This window comes from Sciurus vulgaris (assembly GCF_902686455.1).
Source record: "Sciurus vulgaris genome assembly, chromosome: 7".
In the NCBI taxonomy this organism is placed as follows: Eukaryota; Metazoa; Chordata; class Mammalia; order Rodentia; family Sciuridae; genus Sciurus; species Sciurus vulgaris.
In genome coordinates, this window is record NC_136467.1 from 103,983,261 (window position 1) to 104,008,298 (window position 25,038).

Genomic DNA, 25,038 nt, shown 5'->3' on the forward strand with positions numbered 1-25,038 from the left:
GTTAGAACAATAAAAAAATGGACTATTACATAGAAACACTGTGCTGCCTTGGGCTTCCAGTTTCTCTCCAGTCTCATTCATTTCTCAAACTGTTGCAGTCCCAAACTTGAGTTTTCCTTACTTAAGACTGTAGGTTTCTACTATTTAAGTTCTGCTTTCCCTGCTTCTTTGTAGATGATAACTCCCATCATTAACATTTATCAATCATATTCCTAACTTTACAAGGGTGTAAACCCATCTTTGTACCAGACACAGATCACTGAGCTAGTTCTGAGTGGGCCAGTTTCTCTGCCTTGGTGGGTGGAGAACATATTTGACAGAAAACAAGAAAATCATGAGACTGTGGGTGGAGCAGCTTTCCTTGGAAAGAGTTGGGGTAGGCATGAATAAAACCACTTAGAATAAACTTAAACACCAAGAAGAGACATTTTTTAAATGACAAGGTGTGTTAAGCTTCTTCATTTCAGTTCAGTTTTTCAAGACTAATCATTTTAGTTCATTACATCTTAACTAACTCCAGGGAGAAGAGGTAAGTGTTCTTATTAAATTAAAATGCCACTTTTTACTTTAAAACAAATACAAATACCAAGGAATAAAACACAAATTTCACATTCACATTCACTTTTTAAGACCATGAGAGCATTTTCTAAAAAGTTTCAATCTGGAGAAGATCTCATTAGGTTATATCAACGTCTCTGTGTGTATTTGTTTCTACTTCTCTGACTTAAGACTACCTCAAAGGCAGCAGCCTTGGGTCTAAGGAAGCCTTCAGGATGTAAAAAGGGGGAGTTGATGAAGGGCTACACTAAAATCTCAGAGCACAATTGTAGAAAACTTTTGAGTGTCTGGAGACTTTTTTCAGTTTATATTGAACACACAAAACCAGATCTAAGTCCTCTCAGGTGTCACCTTACACCCATTTATTTTTCATGTCTCCTTTCCCATTCGTGATCACCTTCCTAGCCCCTGAGTCAGGAGAAATGTTATTACTAAGGGCTGCTGATGGTGGTAGTGATGGAGAGATTCCTACCCCTCCTGATTTCAATACACTCGCATGGTATATATTCATCACCATAATGACGTCAGCAGTGATCCTGTCAAATTAAAAAGGAGGTAATTTACTCCTAATCTACAAAATGTGTGGCCAAAAGGAAAGAGTAATTAGGTAAATTGTTCCCAATGTTGACAATCATGTGACTCCAGATCTGCTGCTTTTTCACTCTAAAACTTTAATGAAACTCTGTCCTCAGCATGTTTAGTTTCTGTCACAAAACATCAGTTTGCAGATGTCTTGTAAATTTTTTATATAATTTCCCATTTTATCCTTAACTAGACTGTGGCTTCCTGGTGATAATTTTAGTTATTATACTCTTCAATTTAATACCTTCTGTTGTCATAGAGTCATGACTTTTTAAAAAATAATAATTTGTTCAGGATCTAAAAATCTGTTGCTAGGGAAACAAGTGGAAAGCTCAGCCATAAATCTGTAAACGTATTTATTGAAACAGAAGAAGAAGAGGAGGAAGAGAAAGAGGAGGAGAAAGAAGAGGGAGCAACACTAACAAGGACAGATAGGAATGGCTACAATACTTTTCTAGCTGTTCTGCCTAGAAAATCAAGAAACACCTCCGGGAATGAGGGAAACTTAGTCCATAAAATCTTCATCACACATAGGGAGAGTACCATCCATTCTTCATTAAGAAAACAGATGTGAGTACAGCCTAGTAAGGTAAGTAGACCTTTTCTCAGATAGTTGAGAAAGTCGTTGAGTTAAATGCATCATTAGCTATCAGGAATGCAACCTCAAACCAAGATGATACATGCTAATTAGAATGGCAATAATAAAAAATAATGAAAACATCAAGTGTGTATAGGAATGCCATGCAACTGGAATTCTCACATTACTGGTGGAAAACTTTAAAAATTTGCCCACTCTGGACAGTTTGGAAGTTTTTTATAAAATGAATAATACATTTATATGACCCCAGAAGTTCTCCCCTAGCTATCTACCCTAGAGAAATGAAGACTTACACTCATACCAAAACCTGTACATTAGTATTTATAATAGCTCTATTCTTAACAGTCAAATGTCCCAGTCTTGACTGAATGAAAAACTGAATATTTTTCAGTGAATGAATGATTAAAGAAACTGTTGATCACCCATACAATGGAATACTCCAGTAAAGGAACAAAGTATTGATCTATTGAGTTGCAACAACTCAGTTGAATCTCAAATCCCTCAAAGCCATTATGCTAAGTGAAAGAAGCCACTATCAAAAAGGTTATTTACTATATGATTCTATTCATAGAGCATTCTCAAAAAAGCAATTGCTTTTGATTTCTACGTGAACTGGAGAGAAGTGAATATTTCTTAACAGGACTTCCCTCTCCTGGAGGCTCTGGGTGTGAACAACTGGGGTCTGGAATTTGAGTTAGGAGCTATGGTTCTCCATGGTGGGAACCCAAGTGGGGCATCCGGTCATAGAATTAAAGTGTATTTGATTATTTATTTGTCCAGATCAAGTAGGGCTGTCGTCAATGGCCCAACTCCCAAAGCACTGTAACTTAGGAGCTAAAAAACATAAGACTCTGAATCAAACGTGCCTTCAAGGAAAGAATGTGCCAGTTGCTCACTGCATTGCTTTGGGCATGTCAACCTTGCACAATTTGTCTCCTCAGTTGTAAAATTAGAAACATACAAAAGTAACATGCTGAAAGCCCAACACATCTCTTTTTCTGGAAAAAAAAAAAAAAAACCTCACCAAACATCGGATCCTAAAAGGCTTTCTTGAACTCTTGGTAGTCACCACTTACACTCACCTCTTTCGTTGTATTTTATTTTCTGCTACCTGAAATTACTTGTTTATTAATTTATTGAATGGATTGTCATCAGTCTCTCCCCACTCACTACTTTAATGATGGTTTTATGAAGGCTTCCTTCTTGTTAGTCATGCCCACTCCTGTACCCTCAGTATCTAGAACAATGCCTGATTCATGGTAGGTGCTCAAAAGATATTGTTTAAATAGTGAATTCCTGTGAATAAAATTGAGTAGACTTACACACATTAATTTCTCAAGAATAATAAAAAGCAGTACTAAATTGTTATGATTCTATTATTTTTCAATACAAAAAGGTAACTTGCTAAAACATGCCTGTGGTCTCAATTTCTCTTTCAGAACAAATGAATTAGGTTTGCATAGTTGTAGTCATTGTCTGTTGAAAGGCACTTTTATATTTTCAAATACTGGGCTACCTGCAATGAAGACCTCTGCTTTATCACATAGTGTTCATTTAAAGATGGCTGACATTTTAGCATGGCTCAGCAGTTCTGCATGCAACTCACTACAAAGAGATGGACACAGTTGATGCTTGCTGCATCTGTTACATTATCCCTTTTCTTTCTTTTCCTTCTCTTTCCTTTTTTCTTTTGAAATAGAAGTCTCACTACATTATCCATGCTCATCTAGAATTCATGGGCCCAAGCTATCCTCCCACCTCTGCCTCTGAGTAGCTGGGACTATAGGCTTGTGCCACTGCACCCAGCTGCCCCTATTCTTTTCAATACCATTTTATGGATTTAAGATTTTATGATTTTATAGCAGAATTAAACTACAGCATCTTTAATTTTCTTATCTTGCTTGCTTAGGTCAGTGAGTAACCAAATACCTTAAAATGTCCCTCATGATGCTACTACACATCCCCTCACCTGAAACTAAATTCACAGTGCAGCACCATGTCAAAGAGAATTTTCTAATTTGTATCTTATTTACCAACATTCATTTCATTAAATCATTAAACCTGAGAGATACAGTTGCCTACATTTGCCCCATGCCAAAGGTGCATGGTGTCTTTCATTTTGAAAGACAGGTGAGCTCTGGCTTTGAGACCAGTGTTGGCCATTAATACACTTCAATAACATTCAACCACTTTAAATCCAACACATTTATTCCTCTTGAGTCATTTTACTTGTGTTTGTTTGTTTTTAAATGGCAGCTCCCAGCATGATTTTCAGAAGAGAATGATTTAAAGTTCATAAAATGTCATCACACAGTTCCACTTTCTCTAACAAATTACCCAGGAAACCAAGATGAAAATCAAACTTAACCCATTTAAACATTTTACACACATTAATCTAAAATTACTGGAAATACCAATTTCCAAAGATTTTATGCAGTCTTCTTGATACCATTGAATGAAACTTTTACCAAAGATAAGATCTGAAAGATATCAATCTTAAAAAGTTATTTAAATTGGTTTTATAGATTTTTAAGGTAATTGTGTGTCTTCTACTCCAACCACAGCAAAGTTTCCTCACAGTAAACTCTATTTCTATTAACACATATAACTCATCTGTGGTCTGTTGTTGGGTATGTGTCAAAAATCTTTGTTAGTTTTAAATCTGATTTTCTTATGTGAAAAATAAATGGACTTACACAGGTGACAAGAATGATAAAACAGAAAAAAATTTTAATTTGACTTTTTGTATATAATAAAAACTGACTTATTTGCTGGGTAAGTAGATTAAGATTCTAAAAGAAACAAAAGAAAATGAGATATAATACATGCAAATACATGTCCATTTGGTAAAGACACCCACAAACAATTCAGCAGACCTTTTAAGGCCAATTGAAAGTAGAGAGCAAAATGTCAAAAACAATAGGTTTTAGACTTTTTGACTTCATGGATCAATAATTGCTTTTTTAAAGAATCATCATAATTTCATAAACATATAGAAAACCTTAAAGTCAAATAATTGAGGAAGGGTAGAATCTCAAAAAAGATAATCCTTAAATAAATTAAATGAACATAAATGCTTATATGAAAAATTTTACATTATTCTTATTTTGCTTATTTACTCTAGAATGAGTAAAACCTTGACCAGAAACACACTAATCCACAAATAATTTTTTGGCATTCAGTCTTCTAGACAACACTGTGAATAAATGAGGTGCTTCTGAGACCTGCTTTCCTAGTCTTAAATGATCTCTGTTCCAGGAGTTTCAGGTCTTCTGAATATAAAGAAGAGAAACTCCTACCATGAAACTGATAGCATCCATTTAACCTAGACTCCAATGAGAGGTCTGACGTCCTCTGATGAGTTGCTAGAGCCCCTTGGTAGATCTCTAGGACACTGGAGAGTGAAGTGATTGAATCCCTTGTGCATTCATCTCCTTGGTTTCATTATTTACTCTCATATTAAGTCACAAAAATATTGTTAGTAGATATTAATAACAATATTGAGGTTACAATACAATAACAAAACTGAGGTTCTCTGAATAGCAGTTGTCAAAAACATCTCCACAGTTCAAATGTATCAGAAAAGGGATTTGATCTTAGCCTCTGAATCCAACACGATGTTTTACTATTCACCACTGATGACTTTATTTGGACCATTACCCACAAACCCCGCCTGTGAAGACCAGCTTTCTCTTTTTTAGGGCAATCTTTCCGCTACCACAATGTAATCCTAGGCCATGACCTGTGCTTTCTTTAAACACCTGATAAATGTTTGGAAATTTATCAATACTTCTTAAAGTTTTTGTTTGTTGTTTGTTTTGTTATGTTTGGTTTTTTTTGTTGAGAGTGGGTTTTGCTATGCTGTGGGCTGGTCTCAAACTCTTGTGCTCAAGTGATTCTCCTACCTCAGTCCCACAAGTAACTGAGACTAAAGACATGTATCTCCACACCAGGCTTATCTCTCCCCTTTTGATAGACATCTCCACATCACAATGACAATGCTTTATCCAAAACCATTATTACAGGAGGGTACTTATCAAGGTCTCTTTCATCATGTTTAGTTATCTCTCTCTCTCTCTCTCTCTCTCTCTCTCTCTCTCTCTCTCTCTCTCTCTCTCTCTCTCTCTCTCTCACACACACACACACACACACACACACCACCAGATAGAGAGAGACTTCAAAGCATTCACTCTGTTTTGCTGTCCTGCAAATATTCTTTGAGAAGAAATCCCCTATACAGAGCCACTTAATCATTCTGGGTTAAAGAGTTAATCCAGGCCATGGATGATTATTGGTAAGACTCCAGATACCAAATCTGGAATCTCTGCATGTGAAATTAGTTATATGTCATGCCCCTGGTTTCTTAGGATCACAGAAACGTTGCGGGTATTATCACTAATGCTTTACACAGCACACACAGAATTATCAAAGACCAAAAGAGCATCTGACGTGGGGAAAAAATGCAACTTATTACTGATCCTTCTCTGACCTTCCAAATTCATCGATTATTCATACTCTCATCTCAACCAAGGACAAGAGTAATGAATATTACTCTCCTATATTCTTTGCCTCTCTAATGGTAACATTAAAGCAACACTTTTTAAGTCCTGGTATTTTTCCTGAATTCCCAAGAAGTCATATATGTTTCTCCCCTATTCCCAACACACCAATAACAAAGTATTGATTTTTGCTTCAAAGTTACTGAGTAAAAATATTCAAGACCCCACTTCCCTCCTGCCCTCTTCCAGAGCTACTGTTTGAGAGAAAAGATGAATTTTCACTAAGCTAATTCAATATATTTCATCTATTTATAACAACAATTTAGATCACCCTATAAAGAGAAGCTCAGTATTCAATTAGCCCAATATTTTTCCATTTAAACTTTGCTGGCTGACTAAAGTTGCAGAGAAATAAACTGTGAAGATGTTTAAATATTTTATTTCTCACAATATTCCTTTGCTATAGGTACTATAATTATGTTCATTTCATAGACAAGGATTCTAATATGCAGAGAATCAAATAAACACCCTAGTTACATGGTTGGGGAATGTTCAGAGCCAGGAATTGCACACAACACAACTCTCAAGCCAGTGTGATTCACCACTACGTAATACTTTCATCTCCAGGTATGCAGTGCTAAGCCAGCTCAAATATTTGAGAAAGTAACTGGAAATTTTTTTAATTAACAAATTATTCCTTTAAAATTTTTTTTAAATCTTTGCTCAATATTTAGTCAGTACTGTCCTTTGTTATAAAATTCAAATTTGGGGCCTCTTTAATATGGTTAAATTACTATATGCAGATATATGTTTTCAAAGATACTTAAATATACCCAGTACAAGAATTATGCCCCCTGATTTAAAAAAAAAATCAGAATTATCTTAAATCTGTCACTTTTTATAGATAAAATATGAAGTCTAGACCTGAAGTCACACGAGTCAGAACTTTCTAGAATGTAAGTTCCACCCTTCCAGGGGGTTATAAGACTGCCTTAATTAAAACTGGTTCAGTATTTTTCTTTTGGTGGTAAGGAAATTGAGATGCAGGGAGGTTAAGCAATTTGCCTTAGCTGTAAGTAAGCTGGCTCCAAGTCTTCTTTGTTCTTCTCACAATAGCACACTGCCACTCAGTGAACAACCACAATGGAAGGCCAAGGATAAGAACATTGATGTTCCCTAGTAACCTTGTGATAAAATTTGACAGTTGAGGGAAAAAAAAAAAATACTTTGAACATAATACTTCAACAAAATAATACAATGTTCTGTCCATGGGGAAGCTGATAAAACATCAGCTACTCACCCATGGCCCTTATCTTTCTTTCCCTATATTCTCTCTTAACAAACAAAATAAACCAGTATTTAGGAAGATGTTTCCCTTCTCTCCTCATGGTCAAGGGCACTGGTTATACTATTGACCTTATAGCTTTGAAGTAATTCTTTCCATCAGAAAAAAAACAACATAAGGTTATGGACTGAATGTGTATCCCCAAAACTCTTATATTAAAATCCTAACCCCCAATGTGATGGCATTAGGAGGTAAGGCATTTAGGAGGAGGTTAGGTCATGGTGGGGGAGCCCACATGATCACAATCAGTGCCCTTACAAAAGGAACCCCAAAGAATTCTCTCACAATGAGAAGTTGGCAGTCTGTAACCCAGAAGAGGGTCCTTCCACCTCACAGAACCCTGACCCATGCTGGTACCCTATCTCAGACTACCCACCTCCAGCATTAGGAGAAATACACGTCTGTTATTCATATGCCTCCCACCCTACGGTATTATGTTATGGCAGCCAAAACTGACCAAGACACACATACACAAACTCAGAGGAAAGATAAGTTTATGCTCTTAAAAAAGAATATTAGAAAGTGGACCAAAATTGCCTTTCTGGTATTCTCCATCCCTTTTGCTAAAAACAGGAACAAAAGTCATTCATCTGTCAGAAAATTCTTTTAAGTTTCTAGAGTCTGGAAACCAGGATCCCTGGAATCATTGACTCCTGGTTTCCATCTATAAGTATATTAAATACTGGGTGCCTTGTGCTCCAGCTTCTCCTGGTCTGTCCTGGTTTATGCCAGCTATCCTACAGCATTTATAAATAGTCTCCCCTTTCACATCCAAAGGTGTTCCTATTGGATAATAAGTTACCTGGTTAAATAAAAACAATAAATCTGCTTATCATATGAAGAACTCTGATACTTATAAAGGAATACCAATGGTAAAATAGAGGAAATCAAAATGATTGGTCATAAATAATTTCAATGCAAGTTCCAATAAAGTTCAGACTTGTAAATTATCAAAAATCCTCTATTTAGAAAACATTCACTCCAATCTTGCTAAAGACAATTCATTACAGGTGATGTAAAAGTTACCACCTATCTGTATTTCTAGTGAAATTTCAAAATCTTATCCAAATATATTTCCTTATTTAGAGGAAATTGTTTTAACTGATAACTGGATTTAGGGGAAAGTACTATCACTTAAGAGTCTGTAGTGGTAGTATTTTATTTTATTTTATGATGTTTAAATATTAGTCTAATGTTTCAAGAACAAAGAATAATAAAGGCCACTCAAGGTAAATGTTAGGATTGACAATTTAGTTATTATACATCAGAGCAAACACAAAGTACATGTTTGCTCTGAGGCAAACAGGAAACCCTCGCAGGGGCAATGGCAGTGGGGGGCGGGGATGAAGTCCTAAGTCTGTTATGAGAGGAGGAATATAGGTGCTAGTTGGAAGAGTGAATCTGGACTCAGTCTCCCCAAGGCCACTCTCCTCCAGGACTTGCTGTGGGTCCTGGAAACTGACCTGACTTAGTTTCTTCAACTGTAAAATGGGAATATTATCTCCCTCTGAGAGTTGTGACGAAGATGGCAAGTGAAGTGTTTCGTGTGCTTCTGGAAACATGGATATGCTTTGTCTCTTATCAATATCATTATCATCTGGGAAAAATTACTGAGGTTATCGTACATTATCAATCAATAAGGCTTTGTTTTTCAATTCTGATACTACATTAATTCAGTTAAAATTGAACTGAAAAATTGAATTAAAAATCACTTGTAAGGATGATGTCCTAAAATATCTATAGACTAGTAAAACATCAATAGTTACTCTATTTTTAGTGGTAAACACACCAATAAAAACAGAGCAATAAGAAAAATGATAGTATGTCTGATGCCTTTAGAACGATAAGCTCATTCCTTCCTGCAATTATTGAAAGATTTCAATCTAAAACTTTGAGACTTTAAATACCAAGGGGACCAAAAAAGGGGGCATCATTCCTTTTAATTTCCAAGTATTATTAAATAAATAAATAACAAATGCATAAAAATTCCAGATATCCTGAAGTACTCTGCTCACCTCACCCACATGTTACAGCTTTCATTGTAAAAGCTATCTCTGAGAACTCCAAAATAAGTATGGCCTCTTGAAGGATAACTTAGACTTTACTGATTTCACAAGCATCTCAATTACCATAACTGCCAGTGGTAAAGAATTTCCACGCATCTGAAACTATTTAATACTAAAAGCCATTTTTTGTATTATTTAATTCTCAAAAGGGATTAATAAATACAACGTACTGTTGGATTATAGTGCTTTGTTCTTGGGGCAAAAATAAGTAGCCATCGAAAATATTATCTAAAATAATATCTGTGTTTATACTTTTACCCGCTGTGTACCTCTTCTGTTGCTCTGTGTCTAGCACACTGGCTAACAGGTGGAGGCTGCCATTTTCCTATTACACTCTAGCTCACCGACACAATCTGGTGATGTTATTGCTAATCAAAATCTACAATTCTGCCACCAGTGCCACAGGTGCCTACCAGTGGCCATACCAGAGTGTCCAGGGTTGTGTCAGAACACTGGCATGTCTGCCAAGCTTCCCACACCAACCATGCTAACATTTAGTGTCCTTCATATCCTGTGAAGATTTTATAGAAACAATTTTTACTCACAATCATGAGTGAAGAGGTTGAGTTGGAGGTCAATCAGGGAAGGAGGTAGCCTGCCATACTTAGGGTCTATTATTCTCCATGAACAAAAACCTGAAGTATCCCATCTGTCTCTTCCCTTAGGATGAGTCTCTTCCCTAGAGTCTGATCTTGGTGTCCCTTGAAAACAACCAATTCTGTAGATACGTCTCAATTCTAAGGGGAATTCAATTTAGGTCTTGTTTAGGATCCCTGCCACTTTTCAAATTGGAAAAGGTACAGTACACACGTGTGTGCACACACACTCAGACACATAAAAGTCCTGTCTGAACTGGGGGTGTAGCACTTGGTAGAGCACTTGCCTAGCATGTGTGAGGGGCTGAATTAAATATTCAGTACCACAAAAATAAATAAATAAATGAAGCCTTATCTATGCAGTTCAGACAGGATTTCAAAAGTACTCCTTCCCATATATCAGGCTTATAAGGTGCCAAAAATATAAAGTTCCTGGCCCTGACAAGCTGGCACTCTGCTGGTGGCCAGGACCTTATGGGCAGAATAATGAAAGCACTATAAGTTTCCATCAACCTGCTGTCAGATGAAGAATAAAGTACCCAGTATCAGAGGCCTTGCATTCCCCTCATTCCCCTCTGACACAATCTCATCCTGTCAGTATGATCCTAAAAATGTGAGATCAACACCGAAAAAAAAAAAAAAATTCTGAGTTATTTGAAATTTTAGTAAAACTGAAAAACAAAATTCATTCCATGATATTATTGCCTTTATCAAGGTTATTTAGATTCTGTGGTTTAGTAAATCGAGTTGCACTACACAGATACTTTACTGATTTACATGTTAATATCCTGCCAACGTGGAAGATTATAAAAGGACTTTGCATATCATTGGTACTTTGTAGGAAAATAGGAATATATTGTCCACTACTCCAATGCCTTTAAATTTCCTTATACTATGTCATCATAGGTAAGTAATTTTTCTACTATGTACATTAATTTTATTTTATAAATAGTATTGCAATAAGCAACATTGAACTAAATATGTTTATATTTCTTTGTTTCAGTGGATCAATAGAGTAAAATTACCTGACCAGGAGATATGGAGTTTAATAGATGGGTCTCAATACATATTATGCCCCAGAAAAGTTGTACCAATTTAAATCATTGCAGTCCTTGGTATATGAGACTATATATTTTATAGAAAATTTCTTAAATAAAAAATATTAGAAATGTTGCTTTGCTTGGAAAATATCTTTTGTACAAGGAAGGAAAATGCCAGATGAAGGTAAGAGACATAAATTAGGATACTCTCAACAGAATAGATAGTTTCTGGGTTTAAAATGTCTTTGAATCAGACAGTGCTCTTCACTGTATTTATGTTCTTCTTTTGAACATTCTATGCACACATATACTAAAATGCTTCCCTTACTCTGCTCCTGCATATCTATATTCTTCCCCTCCTACAAATATCGTACTTGATAAGTCTCTCAGCTTCAGTGCTTTTAAAATTAATTTAATGAACTACACATTAGGTATGGTCTTAATTATTTGCATCTCACAATTTATCCATTTATTCTTCCTTATATAGTATTTGCATCCATATGATTATTCTCCACTGAAAATGGTCTCTAATGTCATTAGGAATAGGCAACTTATTTTAAGCACTCTTATGTTTGGAACATTGTCACTCTTTACAGGACAGAAATATAATTAAAGCTTAATTATGTCTTAATGACAGCACAGTTCCTAGTGGGAATGTAAGCATAGTCTCTGCTCTGACTATGAAATCACAGGTGATTCTGTCTGAAGAGAACAATCCCCAGTTATAGGCCCAGGGTTTCTCTATACATGAAAAGTAATCTGTTTGTCACTGTGATTCTCATTTCTCTAATGGCTAACATTTAGTAGGGGAAGCTTTCAAATATTCTTCAGTTTTAATCTGTGTGATGGCCCTGTGAAGCAAGCCCTATCTCATTTTATAAATGAAAAGAACTGCAGCTCATTTGTGTTGGGCATATTAAGTCTAGAGTTGAATCCTGATCCCAAAACCCTTGCATTGGAATCACCAAAATTACTACAGTGAAAAAAAAAGTCATCACTATGATATAACTGCCATATAAGCTGCAATTTTCAAACCTCTATAGATGGCATAATTTTAGTTACATGAGCAAAATATTTTTGGCATGCCATGTAACATGGCATATACAATGGTTTAACGGGGTGCCATTTCTCTTTTTCCAAGGTCCATTTGTGCTACTATAACAAAATATCTGAGACTGGGTATTTTATAAGAACAGAAATTTATTTTCTCACAGTTCTAGTAGCTAGGAGTCTAAATCAAGGCACTGCCAAGTTTGATGTCTGGTGAAGATCCACATATCATACACAGTGACTTCTAGGCATTCTCACATGGAATGGATGATTGCTGTGTCCACGCACAGCAGAAGAGCAAACAAAAAATCTACTCCCTCAAACGCTTTCTAAGGGTTCCAAATCCCATCCACTAGGACTCTATCCTTACAACCTAATCACCTCTAAAATGCCTCAGCCCTTATTACTATCACACTGGCATTTAAGTTTCAACATACCAGTATGGGGGAGCATAGCCTCTCTAATGAAGAAGAAGGATATTCCACAACAGTCATCGCCCACTGAAAAAATTTTTTCAACACAATCAAATCATTGAATGAAAGCTTTAAACATAAATAAAGAGGCTTCTGATTCAAGATGCTGATGGAACTTTCTCCCATATCCTCCTCTTGCCCCTTTTAGAGTGAGACTAAAGGAATTTAAAAAAATACACTTATAGCAATAAGAGGTCTGGCAAGGGAGGGGAATCTTTATGAAACAGTGCACTGTAAATATCTGGAAGATGAAAAGGAATTGGAGATGCATTGCCAGATGAAGCCAAGCTATCAGGAAAGGACCCTGAAAAAATGCCTTTCCAAACCCTGGATGGTGCCAGAATCAAGGAAGGCAATTCCATAAAGTCTTCACTATGAAGTAGGAATGAGAAGTAGGGAATTCTCTGAAGGTGTAAGACCAGCTAGTTTATCTTCTTCCCCACCTCATGCAAAGATCAGCAGCCTTCAAGGAATGCACACACTGCTTGCAGAGGACTCCTGGCCAGGTGATGAATGAATGCAAACATGGAGCAAAAGAAGCAGAAGTACAACAGAACATGCAGGAATTCCTGAAAGCTGAGCTCAACTAGAAAACCAAAATAGGAATGAGAAGAGTTTGCATTTCCCTTGTTTCCTTCCTACAATATAAAAGAACAGCCCCCTCTAGGTGATAAGCTCATTCATTCAAGCTGACATTTTCTTCCTCCTGCCTCCCACCATGACATGACATCCCCAGAGAAATTACAGCAGGTTTGAGAAAGCAATTCTACAGGCGTTCATGTCTAAGATGAATGTTATCAAGTTTGTATTTAAAATCATGAGGTGGTCTCTGAATTGCCACATTCAGACATCTACAAGGGTACAAGGTCTATTTTGGAGAACAAGTTGGGGATGACATCTTCCCTAGAGGCTTCACAGATGAGATGCCCATTAATAGAGAAGAAAATTGATAAAGGACACTTGAGAGATGTTTAGGTTACAAATAATGGTGAAAGGCAGCAATTAAACCACAAAATATCCTCTGTATTTTTTCTCAAAATCACCTTATTCTTATGAAGGTCATGTAGCAAAAATGACTCTAATGCATTTCCATCACTAATGCGACATTCTATCACTCCCTTAGGGGAGCCATACTTGGGACTGAACAACTAGATAGGTAATTTCAGTCCCCACAATGAGAACCTAAAAAATATGTCACCACAAGTACAGTGTGTTATAAATGTCACTATGAAAGCACGGCTCCGTTAAAGCCTGCAATACATCCATCTCCCTTCTGTTATTCACCATCACACAGAGCTGTATCAAAAGATCCATTCAGACACTGCATCTCAGACTTACATTATCAGCAGACACAGCTTTAATTAGCAGGGATTTTCAAAGGGCTGGATGGCTTCAAGAACTTGATTTGAACCATAAAGTAGAAATCTGGATCCTTATCAGTTTCACTTCTCAATTCCCAGCTCCACTTCCTGGGTTCTAAGAGTTACAGCCCTTTTTCTTTTTCTTTTTCTTTTTTTAAGAAGACGAAACAAAACGAAAATGGTAGCTAGGGTTTTGCCATTCCTATGCATCCACTTTTTCCTCGACCTTCGGCAATGCAGAGGGGCTAAAATTAAAGTCACAAAGGGACTAAGAGATCTGTGTCAGGTGCGTTGCAGGGGGTGGTAAGAGCTACAAAAGGGAATGAAGACAAGACAAGTCATTTTAGAAATGACAGTTAAAACACAGATCTTATATATTCTGAATTTTATTCCTGATGAAAACACTGCATCTGCTTTATTTTATGTAACATTATGAGAAAATAGAATGTCTTATTTTGATATTTTTATACTAATATCAAGGCACTTAAAAGGTCCTTCTTCATTTACCACACAATCTTCACTCAGGATCTAAGTCCTGAATCTTTGTTATTTCTCATTGAAAGCAAACAAATATGCAATTCAACCATGAATACTAAACTGTGAACTTCCTATATGTGCTAAGAGAAAGGTTTCATTTAACAATGATATCTGTTTTACTTTTGGGCAGTGAAGATATAAAAATATAAAATATTTTAAGGTTCCTAATGTTTGTATAAACAGGCATCATTTGGTATGAAAAGAATTTAATACATCTATAGCCAGAGGACACTTTTCATATACTTACAAAATACTGGAGAGCATAGCATTCTTTGAAAATCCAACCTAACCCTTCACTAGGTGGATAAGGAAACCAGTCTAAGTGATCTGCCAAAGGCTACACAAGTAAACTTTCTCTAACACTGGTCTCCAGGACTCAAATCCAACATTTTTCACTGACCTAGCTGGCACTTCTAAGTCCTCATCACCCATCAACATACATGCAGCCCAAAGACAACAGGTTCTTCATTTGAACTTTCAAAGATAAGTCAGGACAGAACTCAGAACACCTGCACACACTCACCTACCTTCACTCATCACTTTCCTATTTTCACTTTATTTGAAAATTAGGTACATGATCCACAATCATCTTGACATACTTCCCTTCTCCTTTTTTTTTAATTTAATGCTATAGATTCTGCAAGAATTTTTAAAAATTAATTTGTTACTGGCTCTATGGAGAGGAGGCTGGAAGAGGTTAGAGTGAAATTATTTCTTGTGCAAAAGAGACATAAGAGCAACTCGATAGTTTTGTTTTTTTTTGTTTGTTTGTTTGTTTGTTTTTTTACTTCAGTCTGCCAAATTGATTGCAACTGTATATCTCCAGCTGGAGTAAAACCAGAAATTTCTTATTGCTCATGAGGGATGAGGGATGTCTCAGTTTTTGGATAACATCATCTTAATTAGAGAACTCTCCAATATCTGATGCAAAGGGATCAATTCTAAAATCCCTTTATGGGCTTCTCAGAGAGTTCCTATTTCCCTGAGAAATAAGAATAAATAAGAATAAATTAATAAGTAAAGATAAGTAAAATTAGCAATCTCATTATTAAAAATTCAGAAGTGACACTGAGTTCAGAAATTCAGAGAATCCTCATTTTGAAACTTTGAAATCTCTCCATTTGCCTTCCAGTTGAAGGATACGTATTGAGGAACTTACTAAGAAATTTGGTTCATTACTGCCCATCTGTTTTTCAAAAATAATTATTTTCATGGAGTGTTTTGAACATCAACTTATTAGAGTTCCTGCACTCTTTGGAGAAAAACAGATAATAAATTCAAAATATATTGAATCTATTGATAAGTTTTAGGAGCTTGGAAAATAATAAAAATATAATAATCATCTTGAGGACAGGCCACCCTGGGAGAAGTGCCAAGTAGAAGTGTGGAACACAGAGTAGGCAACACAAACATATTGGAATGTTAACAGTCACCTTCTTAAACATGCAGGAATGTGCCATTCCCTATGGTGGTGTCACAGAAGGAAAAAAAAAAAAAAACCAACATGGGCCAGTAGCACAGGGAAGCTAGGGTTTGGGGATAAATTAATTCACATCCTCTACCATCAAAATTCTCAGACAGAATGTTCACACAAGGCAACTATGTCAGTCAAGTCCAGAACATAGCAAAAGTCATTGGTTTACTATGAGTAGCAGAGAAATGAAAGTTGTTTTCCAAAACAAAAGACCCAATGCCAAAGATAAGGAAATGTTATTATTTGTTTGTTTTCATCTTTCCTTCAATTTGATCATCACCAAAATTAGCTTACTAATAATCTAGGGCTATCAATAATGCTACATAGACCCAGCATATAAACCCAGTACCTTACCTTCAGATTGACCACTTATAGAAGCTAAATTTAAATTTATCACTTGTTTTATTATACAAAGTTACCTTGTGAGGAATGTTGTACAGATCAGGAACAACATTCAAGACATATTGAAAATAACATCTGAGTAACCCATCAGAAATACTAGCAGTATAAACTTTTTTTTTTTTTTTCCAGCTGTTTTAGGGACTGGTGAGTCTGTTACCAATTAATCTATTTAGACACAAAAAGAAAAACAAATAAGTAGGTATTATGACAGAATGAAATACATTACTGTGTAAAGTGCTTTACAAATATTTTCACCATTAAGACATTCCAATAAGTATAGACTTGCTACTACAAGACTATGTGAGGAATTGGGATGTTTGTGTTTTGCACTTAGAATATTTCCAAGCTCCTAAAACTTACCATTATTTTGTAATCTACTTAAAAATAATAAAAATATGATAATCACCTTAAGGAATTGAACTTTATCATTTGTGTTTTTACTGCAGTCCTTAAAACCTTCTCATGTTTGAAATAGGTATTCAGAAATGTACATGATTTGAAAGTCATTTTTTGTTGGTTTTTTTAATGAGGACATTTCTACCCAGAAGTCACTTTGTGTATCTCTAAGATGGTCCCCCCAAATTCTGAATTATCAACAGATGACATCAGGAATTATAGACAAAGCACCAATTCTGTGCTTTTTTGTTTGTTAATAGATTTCTTCTGAGAAATTAATTAATTTTATTTGTATTAATGGAGATATGAATTTAACTTTATTAAGGAGTTACATTTTAATAAATTATCACAGAAATTTTAAACATATAGTTCATTGTATTTGCACATTTTACCCACCATTATTTTCTTTACATGACACTGAAAGATAAGCAGGATGAACCCAATTTTCTGGAATTGATAAATAGTTTCATTTTTGTTGACATAAGTAAATTTACATTGCAGCAGCCAAGTCTTTCATCTTCAAATCCAGGAGAACTCAAAATATTTTAAATGTAAAAAGCAAAAGTTAAACTATTTTAAATATAAGTTTTCAACCTTTTAAATCATATACACCCTATTAGAATCTTAATCGTCAGATGACATATTTCCTTTCTTAGAGAGTTACTTTTGCTCAAGGAAGCAATATATGTAAACATTCAGAGTTTAACCACTGTCTTGATCTTCTTCTACTAAGTTTTATCATAAAATGATTTGAAGCACATGCTTTTCTTGTTGTATTTTTGTGAGACTATTGAACAATCATGCTTGGGACAATGAAATTTTCTCTTGAGACATATCGCATTAACGAAGTAGAAATTATTAGATTTATGCATGGGATCTGTTTGTTCCTATCATCTCTTAGAGAAAGAAACCATTATTATGTCAGAATGACCCAGGACAGGACAATTTTTGCTACATTAGTACATGAATAGTTTCTTTTCATTATGAAATTTCAATTAAAGATAAATGTAAGTGAAATTCCTTGTTGATGTATTTAATAACATGGGGAGTAATCAGGATTTTTGCCTTAGTATTTCTTATTTATTTAAACATACTAAATGCAACTTGTTTTAAAAACTATTTCAAAAGTTACTTCATATTAGAAACAAATGGAACCTAGCTTGAATTTATTGCTGTATGTATAATTTTCATGAAAATGCAACTCATAAATTAAACAAATTATTAATCCATATGCTTATACATAATTTCTTAAATTCTAGTTCCCCAGAATATTCACCACCATTCCCCAGTAATGCAAAAATAAAAATAAATAAAGAAAAATAAAATAAAGATAGACTTTTGATATCATTTCCCACATATTGAGATGCATTATGTTGGGCTGGCCATAGTGCATATTCGTGTAGTCCCAGCTACTTGGGAGACTAAGGGAGGAAGATCTCAGGTTCAAGGTCAACCTGAGCAATTTAGTAAGACTATCTCAGAATAAAACTTAAAAGGGACTAGGGATGTACAGTGGTAGAGTGCTTGTTTGCCTGGCATGTGTGAGGCCCTGGGTTTAATTCCCAATAATTCTCCCCAAATTAAAACAATGCAGTACGTTGGTAGGTGAGTTTAAGAAACACTAGATTAAACTCCAGAGTGTCTTAGAGGCTTTAGTGTGTTAAAATACAATGTGAGTCTTCAAAAGGAAGTATACCACATGGTTCATTACCTACACAACGTTTTCTGAATGTTCTTGAGCATGGAGCAGAACCACTTTCTGTGGAGTCATTTGGAAAATCAGAGTTCCTAGGAACACTATTGGGAAGTATATAAGAAAAACAAATTCATTCAGCCACAACACCCATTATTGTGGAACTAACCAAACTAAAATACATTGTTATAAAATAGCTCCCTCCCTCCACACCTTTCATATACCACAAAACTTAGCTTCAGTGTAATCTGATTTTGCAGAATCAATGACAACATGGCTTAATCACTGGTTTTTCAAGAGGTAGAAATGTCTTCAGTCCATGATTTATGTTTATGTTTGAAAAATTTGGATAACACCAATTTGTGAAAAATTGCATATGACATTGATAGATTTTTAAAAACATTTAAATTTTTTTCTTCTGATTATTAATGATAGGCATAAAAGATACACCTTAAATTGGTAAGCACTGAGGAGTCTTTACTGTTAATCACCAAACATCAAAAAAATTGAGGGGCCAAAAAAAAAAATCAATACTCCCAGGGATGCAAGGTTGGTTCAACATCAGGAAATCAATAAATGTAATTCACCATACCAACAGACTTAAAGTTAAGAATCACATGATTATTTCAATAGATGCAGAAAAAGCATTTGATAAAATACAGCACCCCTTCATGCTCAAAACACTAGAAAAAACAGGGATAGTGGGAACATTCCTTAACATTGTAAAGGCCATTTATGCTAAGCCCATGGCTAATATCATTCTAAATGGTGAAAAACTGAAAGCATTCCCCCTAAAAACTGGAACAAGGCAGGGATGCCCTCTTTCACCACTTCTATTCAACATCATTCTTGAGACTCTAGCCAGAGCAATTAGACAAACCAAAGAAATTAAAGGGATAGGAATTTGAAAAGAAGAACTCAAACTATCCCTGTTCGCTGATGACATGATTATATATTTAGAGGAACCCGGAAATTCCACCAGAATACTCTTAGAACTCTAAGTGAATTCAGTAAAGTAGCAGGTTACAAGATCAAAGCTCATAAATCCAACGCATTTTTATACATAAGTGATGAATCTTTGGAAAGAATAATCAGAAAAACTACCCCATTCACAATAGCCTCGAAAAAAATAAAATACTTGGGAATCAATCTCACAAAAGAGGTGAAAGACCTCTACAATGAAAACTACAGAACACTAAAGAAAGAAATTAAAGAACACCTTACAAGATGGAAAGATCTTCCATGTTCTTGGATAGGAAGAATTAATATTGTCAAAATGGCCATACTACCTAAAGTGCTATACAAATTCAATGCAATTCCAATTAAAATCCCAATGATGTACCTTACAGAAATAGAGCAAGCCATCATGAAATTCATCTGGAAGAATAAGAAACCCAGAATAGCTAAAGCAATCCTTAGCAGGAAGAGTGAAACGGGGTATTGCAATACCAGATCTTCAACTCTACTACAAAGCAATAGTAACAAAAACGGCATGGTATTGGTACCAAAATAGAAAGCTAGATCAATGGTATAGAATAGAGGACACGGACACAAACCCAAATAAATACAATTTTCTCATACTAGACAAAGGGGCCAAAAATATGCAATGGAGAAAAGATAGCCTCTTCAACAAATGGTGCTGGGAGAATTGGAAATCCATATGCAACAGAATGAAACTAAACCCATATCTCTCACCATGCACAAAACTAAACTCAAAATGAATTAAGGACCTCGGAATCAGACCAGAGACCCTTCATCTTATAGAAGAAAAAGTAGGTCCAGATCTTCAACATGTCGGCTTAGGACCAGACTTCCTCAACAGGACTCCCATAGCACAAGAAATAAAAGCAAGAATCAATAACTGGGATAGATTCAAACTAAAAAGCTTTCTCTCAGGAAAGGAAACTATCAGCAATGCCAAGAAAGAACCTACAGAGTGGGAGAATATCTTTGCCAATCATACTTCAGATACAGCACTAATCTCCAGAATCTATAAAGAACTCAAAAAACTCTACTCCAAGAATACAAATAATCCAGTCGACAAATGGGCTAAGGAAATGAATAGACACTTCACAGAAGAAGATCAACAAGCAATCAACAAACATATGGAAAAATGTTCAACATCTCTAGTAATAAGAGAAATGCAAATCAAAACCACCCTAGTATTCCATCTCACCCCAATTAGAATGGCGATTATCAAGAATACAAGCAACAACAGGTGTTGGCGAGGATGTGGGGAGAAAGGTACACTCATACATTGCTGGTGGGGCTGCAAATTAGTGCAGCTACTCTGGAAAGCAGTGTGGAGATTCCTTAGAAAACTTGGAATGGAACCACCATTTGACCCAGCTATCCCACTCCTTGGCCTATACCCAAAGGACTTAAAATCAGCATACTACAGAGATACAGCCACATCAATGTTCATAGCTGCTCAATTCACAATAGCCAGACTGTGGAACCAACCTAGATGTCCTTCAATTGATGAATGGATAAAGAAACTGTGGTATATATATATATACAATGGAATATTACTCAGCCATAAAGAATGATAAAATTATGGCATTTGCAGGCAAATGGATGAAATTGGAGAATATCATGCTAAGTGAGATAAGCCAATCTCAAAAAGTCAAAGGACGAATGATATTGCTAATAAGTGGATGATGACACATAATGGGGGGGAGGGAAGGGTTAGTGTTAGGGTTAGAGTTAGGGTTAGGGAGGGGGGCAAGTATGGAGGAAGGAAGGACTGTATAGAGGGAAAAGAGGGGTGGGAGGGGTGGGGGGAAGGGAAAAAAATAACAGAATGAATCAAACAACATTATTCTATGTAAATTTATGATTACACAAATGGTATGCCTTTACGCATGTACAAACAGAGAAACAACATGTATCCCATTGGTTTACAATAAAAAAAAAATGTGAAAAAAAAAAATAAAAAAGAACACAGCTAAAAAAAAAAAAAATCAATACTTAAAAGTAGATTTTTATTCACCCAGAGTATGCTAAGATTTAAACTAAATACACAGCTAAGAATCCCATTTTATTATTATCTATCTCTTGGGGTAGAAAAACACTGAAGAATTTTTAAATTCTGTAGACTATCATGTTTTTACTTATTTGCTATTGATCATATCTCAGGAATTATTTTCAAATAAAACCAATAAGTATATTGCTTTATTGCATGACATGTAACATAATATTGTATAATTGTATGATATTGTTCCTGATAAAACTCCCTATAGGAAATAAAGCTTTAATTTTAAACAAGATGTACATTATAGCTCAACAATATTATCATGAACACATCTTTAAATATTTCATGATAGAATATTCTCTCCTTTTAAAAACCATGCTTTAACATATGCTGAATAATTTTCAGTACATAGTGAACTCCACAAAAATACATATAAATTATTTTTAGAAATCTAGCCAGTCATATACTATTACATTGGTTTTAACAAGGAAAACAAAGTTCCATAAATTGAATTGTTTTGATATTTGACCACATAAGCAGTCAACAGGCCTAACTATTTTTTATTAGAAATTTTCAAAGATATGTATTTCCCAAATCTCTTAAATAGAAAATTCTGAACATGAGCTAATCTTTTCTAGACATCCCAGTATCATCAGAATTCCTGTATGTGAAAGGTGTCTGAGTTATGAGCTCTACCTGGTCATCCACTCAATTCCCAGATATTGGACTTTCCTGTGTCCCTCCCTCCCTAAGAACCATGCGGGGTGCAAGCTGGTTGTTCTCACTCCCCTGATCTGCTGCCATATTTTTCTCCAATCTCCTGGAAGTTAGTCAGAGGCTAGCCTTATGCCTCTGCTACAGAGTTATGTTCATGAATTTTGTGGCAGCTATTTTCTCTAAGTACAGGTTTTTGTCCACTTCAAGATTTATAGCTGTGTTCAAGGTAGAATTGGGTATGCAGAAACAAGGTCTGACCTTCCAGAAAGTGAAATATTAATACATCAAATCACTTCAAATAATAAGAGATCATTTTCCCTTTGTGCACTTATCCCATGTCCACTATGTTTATTTGTAAAACTTCCTGTAAAAGATTGCCAGGCATCTCAGGGTCAAATTTCACACTAGTTCCTAGCAACTCTTTATTCATGTATTTATTTACACCTATCCGGTTTCATAAAGGTTTTATGACCATTAAGGCTTTATACTTATCATATGTGAATATTCCTTTTACTTTGAAATGCATTTTAACTTCTCTTTATATATAACATTGGGATATGGGCTCTTTCAGTAAGTCAGGCCAAAAAACAGTTTGAAAATAATCTCAGGCTAAAGATTTCACATAATTATAAGTTTTTAATCCTCACAAAAGCTGTCAAAGTAGGTATTACTGCTCCTCATCTTACAAGTGAGTTAACTGAAATTCAAAAAGGTTAAATAAAATCCCAAAGTCTTCTGTTCAGAAGTTGTGCAGCAAGAATTTTCACCCAGACCTTCTGATTCAAAATCCCTGGTTAGTTCTCTAATACTTGACCTTTCAATATAGTCAAAAAGCAAAATAGTCTGTGGCCATTGCATATTTGGACAATCACCTAGAGCAGAGGTCCAAAGCTGATATTCAAAATGATGACCTGAATCCTTTAAGAAAAGGTTATGTTTTATCCAAAATACTTCTTTAAGATCATAAAATTTTAATATATGTTAGGCCTTTTTAGCCCCATTGGATTTTCATTTTTCAAATTTTAACATCACTAATAGTGCATAAACCTCAACTTCAGACATACAAAGCAGTGCATTCCCACAAATTTAGCTTTATTATAGTTTATATAGTTTTACTTTTTGCTATTCCAATGTTATTACAATTAGTCATACCCTGTTATAATGTTAATTCTGTGGCCACAGCAAATTTACAAACATAATTAGCCAGCTACATACATTAGCTGAACTGTGGACAGCACATTTTACTCAAGAGTATGGTATACATGGTGTTTAGCAAATATGAGTGGCAACTATTAATCATGGATAGTTCATTGCTTTGTATCAAGGTAAAGTTGATTCTACAACTTCTGTAGCAAAAACAAACCAAAAAAATTTCTGAAGAGTAAGTTCACTAAACTTACTTCAATAAACATTAAAATATTCTACATTTATATTTTTTCCTTGGTATCTTCATAAGAAATTGGACTTGGAATACTTGTTAAGCTTCATATCAATAAATAAAGCAATTTTCTAGTACTGAGACAATCACAGGAAGGACTCAAAATTAACGTATTTCAGTTTTTTAAATGGAAGTAAACCACATTATTTAACTAAATCAAATTTTCTGACTTTCTACTAATTTGTCACATAAGAATTTTTAGGAAAGTCATGGAACTTACTGATTTCAAGGTTTTGATCAGCAAAACACGGACATAGAGGCTGGCTAGTACAACTTTTTCAATCAGTGACAGCTGCTCTTCATTCTATCAATTACATTATAAACCTATGGATGCTAAATCTCACAAATCTTACCGTTAGTTTCTCCTCTAAATTCTTGTTTAATAAGCTTCGTTTTTCATCCTTTTCAAATTCCATGTTGAAAGAGAAGAAGAGAGAGAGAGTCAGAGAGAGAAACAGGTTCAGATTCTGTCTAGAAAATGATTTGACTTGCTTACATGTTAGATATTGCTGGACATTCCAAGTTGTGAGAGCCTAGGACACTATCAGAAAGCCCTGGCGATAATTTCTGGTTAGCTAGTGTTTCCATTTATAGATGTTCAAACCCCATAAACAGAGCACTGAAGAGAAGTCAGGCAGCTGGCCTTAGATAATGATAAATGTCACTAAATATAAAAGCAAACTCTTCGACAGGAGAATTCAACAGGTTAGGTTGCCTGAATCCAGAAAGATGTACACGGCAAAAAGTCATCCTCAAAGAATTAATTAATTGCTGAATAAAAATACTCTAGAAGAGACTTAGTGAGTAGGTTTAAAAGGATAAATGTGATAGTCATAAAGCAAATAGGAATCAGCCAGTTTAGTAATCAGCCAGTTTAGTTCTTCCAAATTCCAATTTGTATCCTGGTAGTGCAAACATGTATGCATTACTTTGGGGAAAAAAAAGTCACTTATAGGGAAAGATCAAAAGGATGACACATTAAAACTATAAAGACAAAACACATATATTCAAGGGGTGTTGCCAATTTCATTCCATGGAAAATTGGCAAATGATGTTTAGAAATACCTTGAAATAAAAGTGGTATTTTCCTTTCATTTTCCTAGCCTTTCTGCTAGGAAAAGGAGATATAGGAGATGAAATTCATTTTTCCAATGGAGCAAATGTTTTTAGAGTTCTTTAGGAAATGTTTCATGCCTGAAAGAAAATTAATTGTGCAGCTAATGGTAATAAAATCTGCCT

The 25,038-nt window shown here is 35.1% G+C and overlaps 1 protein-coding gene across 21 annotated transcripts in view; it reads right to left on the reverse strand.

The window, feature by feature from the left end:
* Nucleotides 1-24,375, reverse strand: part of MLIP (muscular LMNA interacting protein) — a 233,480-nt gene extending 209,105 nt beyond the window's left edge. For 19 of the 21 annotated variants that reach the window (XM_079147631.1, XM_079147623.1, XM_079147622.1 and 16 more), the window contains exon 1: nt 24,153-24,289. In XM_079147631.1, the coding sequence (XP_079003757.1) occupies nt 24,153-24,215 (63 nt within the window). In that variant the 5' untranslated portion in view covers nt 24,216-24,289. The other 2 variants (XM_079147617.1, XM_079147616.1) reach the window with 2 other exon arrangements.
* Nucleotides 24,376-25,038: the final 663 nt, after the last annotated feature.